This window comes from Kryptolebias marmoratus, linkage group LG1, assembly GCF_001649575.2.
Source record: "Kryptolebias marmoratus isolate JLee-2015 linkage group LG1, ASM164957v2, whole genome shotgun sequence".
In the NCBI taxonomy this organism is placed as follows: Eukaryota; Metazoa; Chordata; class Actinopteri; order Cyprinodontiformes; family Rivulidae; genus Kryptolebias; species Kryptolebias marmoratus.
Window position 1 is genome coordinate 23,687,845 of NC_051430.1, and position 9,284 is coordinate 23,697,128.

At 39.8% G+C, this 9,284-nt stretch overlaps 1 protein-coding gene across 3 annotated transcripts in view; it reads left to right on the forward strand.

Annotated features, from left to right (window-relative positions):
- The window catches only part of sema6a (sema domain, transmembrane domain (TM), and cytoplasmic domain, (semaphorin) 6A), a 112,841-nt gene extending 106,389 nt beyond the window's left edge, over nucleotides 1-6,452 (forward strand). For all 3 annotated transcript variants that reach the window (XM_037975531.1, XM_017412342.3, XM_017412343.3), the window contains one exon: nucleotides 1,710-6,452. In XM_037975531.1, the coding sequence (XP_037831459.1) occupies nucleotides 1,710-2,845 (1,136 nt within the window). In that variant the 3' untranslated portion in view covers nucleotides 2,846-6,452. The remainder of the gene's footprint in view (nucleotides 1-1,709) is intronic.
- Nucleotides 6,453-9,284: the final 2,832 nt, after the last annotated feature.

Below are 9,284 nucleotides of genomic sequence, written 5' to 3' on the forward strand. Positions count from 1 at the left end.
CAGCATAAAATCCTTTATCTTGTTGATGTAGAAGAAAGAAACTGAAGAAAGATTTTTGTTTCCCCAGTAGCAGAGTGTTGAAGCTGTGCAGCGAGATTATTCTTCAGTGCAGACAAAACACGGCAAAGATAGGTCTGGCTGTGCAAGACTAAACGATTTGAATATATTATCATTTTTAGCTGAAACACATTTCTACGGCAACAGCTGACTTTTACAATCATCGCTTATTTCTTCTTACAGTGTGGCAAATTTGCAACCAGACAAAACTGCATCAATCTGCAGCAGTTAGAAAATCGTGTCTGCTGTAAATTCACATTGAAAAACATTTCTTTGAAAAGTGACAAAAGCCAAAAGATTTGCTATTCTGAGACAGTACAAACAATTTTTAGGGAATAACAAAGAAATAAAAAACAGCAATTTTCTGTCAGTTTTGCCACCCTAACATAAACTGCTAGTTAACAAAAGGTGTTACATCACCATCCTCTTGCTTATTTTAGCTTCTCTTTAAACTCTTCTGAGTAGAAAGTCATTATTTAAATGAAGAAATAGATGAACTTCTATGTATATTTATGAATATGCACCTAATTTTAACAAATACGCCATGTGGACTGACTTAAAACTTAATCTTCCTTGCAGTTTTTCAGGTATTTATGATCTCTTTGGGAGACAGAAAGCACGCACAGAGGAATTTCAGAAATCTTTCATGTCTTTGCTTCCCACAGTGAGAGATTATTGCCCTCATGTAGGACAACAAGAGCTGTTCACACATGACTCGAAACCTGCTCTGTGCTGTGGTTGCCTTTTTTTCTGATGAAGTCCACCTGTCTAATCCTCTGTGTGTAGTTACTGATCTCTGTTGGCTGCAGGTCATGTGTGAACGCATAATAAATCTTTTTGCTATGAAGTGGTGTGTTTAACCCAAAAACCAGCCAGCTGGGTTAGATGTCTAAATTTAGTCTGGCAGTTACTGTCATTCTAAAATGTGTGTGAGTTTGGTTCATCATGTGTTTAGTGGATAATCATTAATCCTTGACTCTTGATCCAACTCTCCGGTCAATAAAATATGCCACAGCTGGTTTTATTTAATTTTCTTTTATTTTGCTGTATCACAGGACGTCTTTTCCACGTTTTGGAAATGACACTTTTGCGAGACTCTGATGACACAGCTCATTGGATTTAGTGCCTAATCAGAGCCATTTTAATGTATTCTTTGGGAATCACAAGATTGGATCCAAGCTTTATGAAACGTCTCAAATTTGTATCAATGAGAAGAAAGGGTTAGGGTATTTCAGGCTCCTTTATCAGCTCTCATATCTTTTTCATTTCACCCGAAGGTTTTATCTGGGATTTAAAATGTGAATCCCAGTCACTCCTTCGAAGCATTTTCAGTCCAAGATTGTGTCTTTGGGAAATATTGAATTTTGCTACTTCAGGCAACCATTTGTAGTCATTATGAATAGCAGTTCCTTATAATGGGATCAATCTTCCTTCATTTGCATGTTTTTCATAAAATGATTTCAATCTCTAATCTGTTCTATTCTCAGAACATACAGTATCTTTTAATCATTATAACTGACTTATGTTTTGTACTTCTGGATTTCCCAACAGATTTTTTTTTTCTAGAAACATGTTCTTACAAAACACCCAAGAATATTTCTGCTTGTTTAATTCTGTCAGTCTAAATGCCATTTGTGAATGTCTCTCTGCAGGTGTGATCCGTGAAAGCTACCAGAAGGGTCGTGACCAGCTGGTTCCTGTGACCCTGTTGGCCATAGCTGTCATCCTGGCATTTGCAATGGGCGCCATCTTCTCAGGCCTCATTGTCTACTGTGTGTGTGACCACCGGCGGCGAGATTTGGACCTGACAGGCCGCAAAGAAAAGGACAGCCTCCACCTTCACTCCCGCAGAGGATCAATGAACAGTGTGACCAAGCTGTCTGGCCTGTTTGAGACGCAGGCCAAAGATGGCCGCCCGGAGGCAATCCTCACACCTTTGATGCACAATGGGCGACTGACACCAAATGGGAAGATGCTGATAAAAGCTGACCAGCACCACCTGGACCTTGCAGCTCTGCCAACACCTGAGTCCACACCCATGCAGCCACGTCGTAAGCCCAGCCGGGGAAGTCGTGAGTGGGAAAGAAATCAGAACCTCATCAACGCTTGCACCAAGGATATGCCACCTATGGGCTCCCCTGTTATCTCTACAGACCTGCCCCTGAGGGCCTCACCTGGACACATTCCCAGTGTGGTAGTATTGCCTCTGCCGCAGCATCAGCACCAACTTCAGCCTCATCTGCAGCAATCCTACCAGCATGAGTATGTGGAACAGCCCCATCACAGTGACCTGAGCATGAGCCACGGCATCATGGATGACCAGGGGGCCACGCTGGAGTACAAGACAGCAAAGAGCCACATGGTGGATCCAGATGGGGTGCTGCCACCTCGTGTGCCACAACGAGAGGCATCTCTCACCATCCCTCCTGCCGTCCCACAGATGGGCAAACGCCTGGAGGTCCACTCGTCAGTCTACGGCCTCCGGAAAGGATCAGCATCTGCTGCATCTGGGTCCTCTGCCCTGAAGAAGCATAACACCAACTCATCTAACTCCTCCCATCTGGCGAGACATCACAGCTTCCGTGTGGAGACACCACCACCTGCACCCCAGAGGGTGGACTCTATACAAATGACAGCACAGGGCATTTCACTATCACGACAGCCTGGAGTGATCTCCTATGGCTCACTGCCTCGAACAGGCATCAAACACCTCAAGCCTGACGTCCCTCCAAAACCTTCTGTAGTCTCACTGTCAACAAAAGTCAAGTCCAGTGACTCTGGCACATAGTCAGCCTTCAGTCCATCAGTCCAATGTGAACAGACAAACGTGAAAGGTGTTTTTCTGGAAGAAAGAAAAAACAGGGAATACTGTACAACTTGCATCTCCTTTAGTGCTTTTATTTGTTTGTTTCTGTTTTTGGTGTACATTATGGTGGAAAATTCAACAGTTTTTTTCCTTAAAAAAACACTTCCTTTTTATATAAATATGTAAATATAAAATGGTTGTTGTCTGTTGTCCCTGTCATCGAGCTCATGCTCTGACCAGCTCCCAGTTTGTCTGTAAACAAAAATGGGAACATGTGCTACTGAAAAAGAAGATGAATCCTGTCCTGAATATTTCATCCATTCGGCACCTTGTAGCATTCAAGGCGGTGGCTCTCTTGTTTGTCATGTCTTTGGCTGCCGGGACTTGACTTGAAATTTTATCCCGCCAATAAAAGCACATAAGAAGATGGCACGCAGGGTGGCAGGGTTTGAAGAACGGTTGTACAGTACCTTGATGACTGGAGAATCTGAGTGAAGAAGCACTCAGAGAGAGGGACTGAAAGGACAGGCGTCTGCCTGACTTTTGTTGGAAACTGTGAAAAGCATCTCAGTGTTACAGCAATCAAGACCTGCCTGGGTTTTACAGAAAGCCTGGCCAGAAGAATCTTCTATTGTACTGGTAACTAAATATCATGTGACTGTTAATACTAATAGCCTGTTGTATTTATTTTTATTAAGTGCTTTTAAGAAAAAAAAAATAAATAAAAACAAACAAACTGACTTTCTAGGCTCGGACAGAGAGAAGACAAAGAAGAAATTAATTATCCAAGTGAGGAAAAATATTTAAAGTCATTAAACTGGAGCCAGTAGAACTTTCTCATTGACTAAAGGTTCATAAAGTCTTACTGTGTGATCAGTGGGACCTGCAGCTTGAGTTATACATGACCTCTGTGATGAGGAGGAGATATTTATTTAAACTGTGCCAGACCTGACTTTCATCTTTACAAACTCTATAGTTTCAGACCAATCATATAAAAACACCTGAATCTCACCCTTTCACTTCTCCGACGAGCGTCCCCCAACCAGCACTGTGGTTTTTGTGTGAGTCAGAAACATTTGTCCTGAGTGGCTTATTGGTGCCATCAAAGCTCACTGTTGCATGTTGCAAAAAAATACAAAAAGCAGCTGCAGCAACAGTGCAGGAATCAGAGGATAAACATAAAAAAAATGCTGTGGGTGAGGCTGCAAGCAAACTGAGCGATGCCTCCATGTTGGAATATATCGTCTCATCTCGTGGCGTCACACAGACAAGCAGGTGACAAATGAAAACAAAGAAAACATCTGTAATGCCTGCTTCTTTTTCCACATGTAAATTTGTGCCTTACACCCTCAAAAGTAGTGACAATGTTTTCTTTAATAGCTGTTAACTTTGTGTCCTTGTTGTATTTTCTTTTATTATTATTTTTCTTACATCATGATATTTCCCTGGTTTGATAAAAAAAAAAAAACAATTTAAAGAATGTAGGTGTTATTGATGTAATTCTGGTCCATAGACATTAACACACTTACAGTCTTTTTCTTTCCTACGGATAAACACACACACACAACACACACATCTTTGTGGTTTATTTCTGATTGTGCCAATAATGCGCTTAAAGCAGCCCTTTATGTTGTGCTGGAGTGTCGATGAAGACGTTGTGTTTTTGATTTTCTGTTTTATACAAGCTAAGAGTCCTGGTGTTTGTTTTTACTTGTTTTTGTTGTTCATTTGACGTGATGGTCATTTGACTGAAAAATTGAACCGTAACATTTGTTACTCGTCAAGAAGGCCAAGGTAAGTTTGCTGTGGTGCAACAACAACAACAGCACCAGAGTAAACTTACAATATGAAATACACATAAGCCCCTAAGAACTAACGCAATTTAAGGTTTCTTGTAAACATTCGTTTGGTAGGCAGTGGCAAAAACAGGCTGGTTCCTGTTTAAAAAGCTTGCATTTTAAAACAATATTAACAAATTGTTCTCTATTTTACCCTTTTTTTTGTTAAGAAACAAAAATCAATTCGAAGAAGTTTAGAGATGCTTTTTTAAAATTTCACCTCACTTACTCTCATTACCAAGGCCTTAGGAATGACTGAGAGTTTGACTAATGACCTTTTTCTTTATTTTATTTGTACTCAGAAATTTTTATTGATCACTTCTCCCCTTCACCTAAACACTTAAATCAGTGGAGCACTCTCCTAGTGTTGTATGTGTTGAAAGGTCAAAGTTTTATTGACATCAAGCAATTTTTCTGTTTCTCAATGGAGGAAAGCCAACAATGTCTGAATCCACAGCTGAAACAAGAGGGACATGTAGAATCTGGGACTGGATTTATATATGATGCTTGCAGGGTTCGTTTGCAAACAATGGGCCATGGAATAATAGCTTGAAGCACAAGCCAAGATAAAAGTACAGAGCCTGGCAAGTACCAGGTGTTGAAATAAAACAGAAATCCTTCCCTCAGTTTACTCAGCCATATGTATGGATTTGCAATAATTTTAAACTCATCAGGTGTTGTATTGAGCTGGGTCTTTTTGGTCCAGAGCTTAGGGGGTGAATCTTAATAGGATAACAAAATTACCTCCAACACCAGATGTGAAACAAAAGTTTAGAGACTGTTTATAGATTGCATCATCAGGCTATAATATTCAATAACATTAATAGTATTGTTTGTAGTGTCTTTTCTGGTGAAGGAACTTGATATTTGTGATTTTTGCAATAGTTATTTTAAATGGGAGTAGGTTTTGTCTAAAATTTCACTTTTACTGAATCCAAACAACGATCTATTGCGTGTTCTCATGCAGACTGATGTGCAAGTCTATGAGCACTGTTCCTTGATCCGAAGGAGCAGATTTTCCCAACATTTCTTCTTATATCTAATCCTGACACTTGCCAAGCTCTTTACGAAGGTTCTCCATTTTAAACATGGCCTGAGGGCATTTAAGAAAAAAATACCAAATTGTTGAAGCAATGATCCTCAGAGTACAAGTGGCCCAAGGTTAGCTCAAAAGTGTGTGTCTGAGGACAAGAGCAACATTTTTTCACCTGCCAGTGTACGGAGTCCATGAACCAGAAACTTCCATAGGCCTGGAATAATATTGATCTACAACTGAACATTTCTTGATGTAGAAGACCTTTGTCTGAAAGAATCATCATGTCCACACAGAATGTGAACAAGAAAACCTGTCTGTAAATGTCCACATCCTGTGTAGACACGTGACTTCAGCTGTGGGTGTCCTGCAGCATGAAGCTTTTTGATATCAGAATAAGGTTTGAAGATTTTAAAGACTGAATTAGGGTAGATTGTGAAGGCTGCTGTGGACAGTGAGGTTCTTTAGTGTGTGCCTTTTTGTCTTTCACCCTTGTTATAATTCACTGCTATTAGATGCAAATCAACTCTCTCATCAACTTCTCAAACTTTTGAACTTTGTAAGCTTGTAATATATTGTGACGTCACAAAGTTTTTTGCCCTTCTCTTTCCACTCCCTTAACATCTGATTCACAATTTATTGTATGTTGTAAAGAAAAAAAAACTTTAATTTAATGCAAAATGTAATTAAAAAAAGAAAATAAAATTCTTGTCATGAAGACTGTGACACATGCTTGACTTTTTCCACTTGTTTATTTTCCTTAGGCTTACACTAACCTTAGGAATTTTCTCAGCTGTTAAATTTACTGCAACACCAAAATCAAGTGCTAGTTTCACACAGGATTTAAAGCCTCTTTTAAGAATATTATCCTTTTGTGACCTTAGGGTAGTTTCTCACTGGGCTGTGACTGTTGGGAGACTAGTTGGTGACTCAGGATTTTGAGAAAATTGAGAGAAAACAGGTGAATTTGTCAGTCCAGTCTTGAATTCTGAGTGTTTGCGACCAGCACGCCTACATTTTGAGTGGACGGTTTTTGAAAAACTGCCTTTTGGAGCATTTACATTATTTTCCTGTCTACTTCTTCCTGCATCATACCCACCTTGGCAGCCATCCTTTATTTATGATTTAATCTGGAGTACACTTTTGAATCAAGATAGACTGATTTGGACCAGTTTTTCAGTAATTACCATCAATGTGGTTTTTAGACGTGAACATTTGCCTCAGATGTTTTCTGTAAGAGGAGCGCTTTCATGCAGGAGTCAAAATACAGCTCTAGTGCTCTGGAAATGGGTTTAAAATGCCCGTGACAACTCTATTTTAAGAGAAAAATTGTCACATAAATGTCCTGAACACATTCGAAACTCAAGCAACAGGACTGAACACCTCTATGACTCATGCAAGGAAGCTGACATTTCTGTGAAAGCCACAAAACATTTTGGAGTCCCTATGAATGCTGTTTGCCAGAAAAAGTGGGGAAAAGATAAATTTTAACTTCTAATTTAAGATGTCTTCATATTTATGAGAGCACTTCAAATCATTCTTTAGTTTTATTAAAGAAGCAAATGAGATTTAGCTGAAAAAGATCTCACACATTCACTTTCATCAAACAGCAATTAAAACAATAGCCCAGGACCATAATTGCATACTTCAGAGGGAGGATAGAAGCAAAATAAAAAGTACTTTAATAATAATAACAACCAAAAGGGCTGATGAAGCAGAAAAAACAAACAGTAAACAAAACAAAGGCTGGAGCTTAAGAGAACAACAGGAAACTAACAAGTGACGGTGCAAGAAAACTGCTTATAATCAGAGGGTGAGACAAGAAGCTGAACTCTCTGTGGAGTCTGTACGCAGGGAGGGGTGATTACAAAGTGAGCACAGCTGAACTGATTAACAAAATGCAAGGCAGGTGTGTCAAGGTTTCAGTAGCGTTAGACCCAGGAATGCAGACCACACAAGGAGCTTGAACAAAACTTAAATGATCTATTAACCATTGAGAGCAAACAAGATGTGGCAGCAGGAGCACGAGGAGTCCACAAAGGAGAACCAGACAGTGCATGGAAGCTACAATGATCCACTGAAGGGGAATGAAGGCAGACATGCTATAAGGATTGAGACTGATGAGGAGATTGGAGACAGGTGACTTAATGACTAACTGGGAACAGGTGAAGATGGGCGTGGCAGGCTGGCTGTGGAAGTGATTTATGGCACAGAGGAGAACCCAGGGAGCTGAACTAAACATACATGGAGAAATATGACGAAATAACAGAAACATAACTAAAAACCTTCCCAAAAACCATCAAAGAACACAGATTCTGACAAGGTGTGAGTGAGATCACATCACAAAAAAACCTGAAAATGTCAGATGACTCCAACAGAACACAGCAGAAAATACTAGAGGATAAACTAGACAACAAATTCAAAAACCCACAATTATAGCATACAAAGATTTATGGGGACGGATCATATGTTTACGTTTACTAATGGTTTTACAAGAACAGCATTTCTTCAACCTTTATTCTAATAGTTTACAACACCAATTTAAAAAAAAAAGTTTTGATCACTGTCTGCTTTCGTTGACTCACAACTTTTGGGCGAGGAATACATTATAATTATGTTTTGCAAATATCTTTTATTCTCCCTGGTTTCCCAGCAGTGCTAATGCTGCCCAATTTGACTTACAGATATATCAACAACTTCAGTTACTATATCACTTTAATGGGTGTTTTAGATCATTTTGAGTTATTATTATGGTGGCATAAAAATGTTTACTTTGTGACAAATTATCAGTAAGTTTAAACCAATTTGGCAAAGTAAAAAAAAAAGAATGCAGTAACATCAGACTCATGGCAGAGGAGTTGAAGATTGGCTACGATTTCCTAATGAAATAGAAATTTGTCATTAGCTGTAATATCTTAGTCAGTGATGCATCACTGAGTGCCATTTGTTGGTGTTTACTGTCTCTGTACTCGGCACTTATTCAAAACTCTTGAAAATATATCAATCAGCTGTGCTATTTTTATGAATTTGTAGCTTAATACACTCTAATGCATTTGGCGAGTATACTTTTTTTGTTCAGTAGCACTTGCTGTGAATGCTGCAAATCCTTCTGGGTGTAAATCAGTAGAAATCAATTAAACTTGCCTCATGATCTGGCGCTGTGACCTGTCAATCCAAGAGCTTAATGGCTCTTTTCCTTGACAGCAGCAGCATCAGAGGTCGGCCAGCCAGGCTTTCAACATCCCAGCCAGCTCGCGTTTACGTCAGCCAGACAGTCATTCATTCGGCCATTAAGCCCCCATCCCCACCCCCACCAGTCCCCCACAACTCTAATCCACCTGACTGGGTTGTGGCTTGGCAGTGCTCACTTTGAGTGCCCTACAATCTGTGGTCACAACAAGTTTAGATGTGTGCTAATCCACGCTGTTACATCCAGCACTCATTATCCCCTCACTGATACATGTCTGCATCCATTGCTGCTCTTAATGACATTTAACAACTTGGTGCTTTTTTTAGAACGTGGTTGTTCCAGCAGCGGTGACTCAGACAC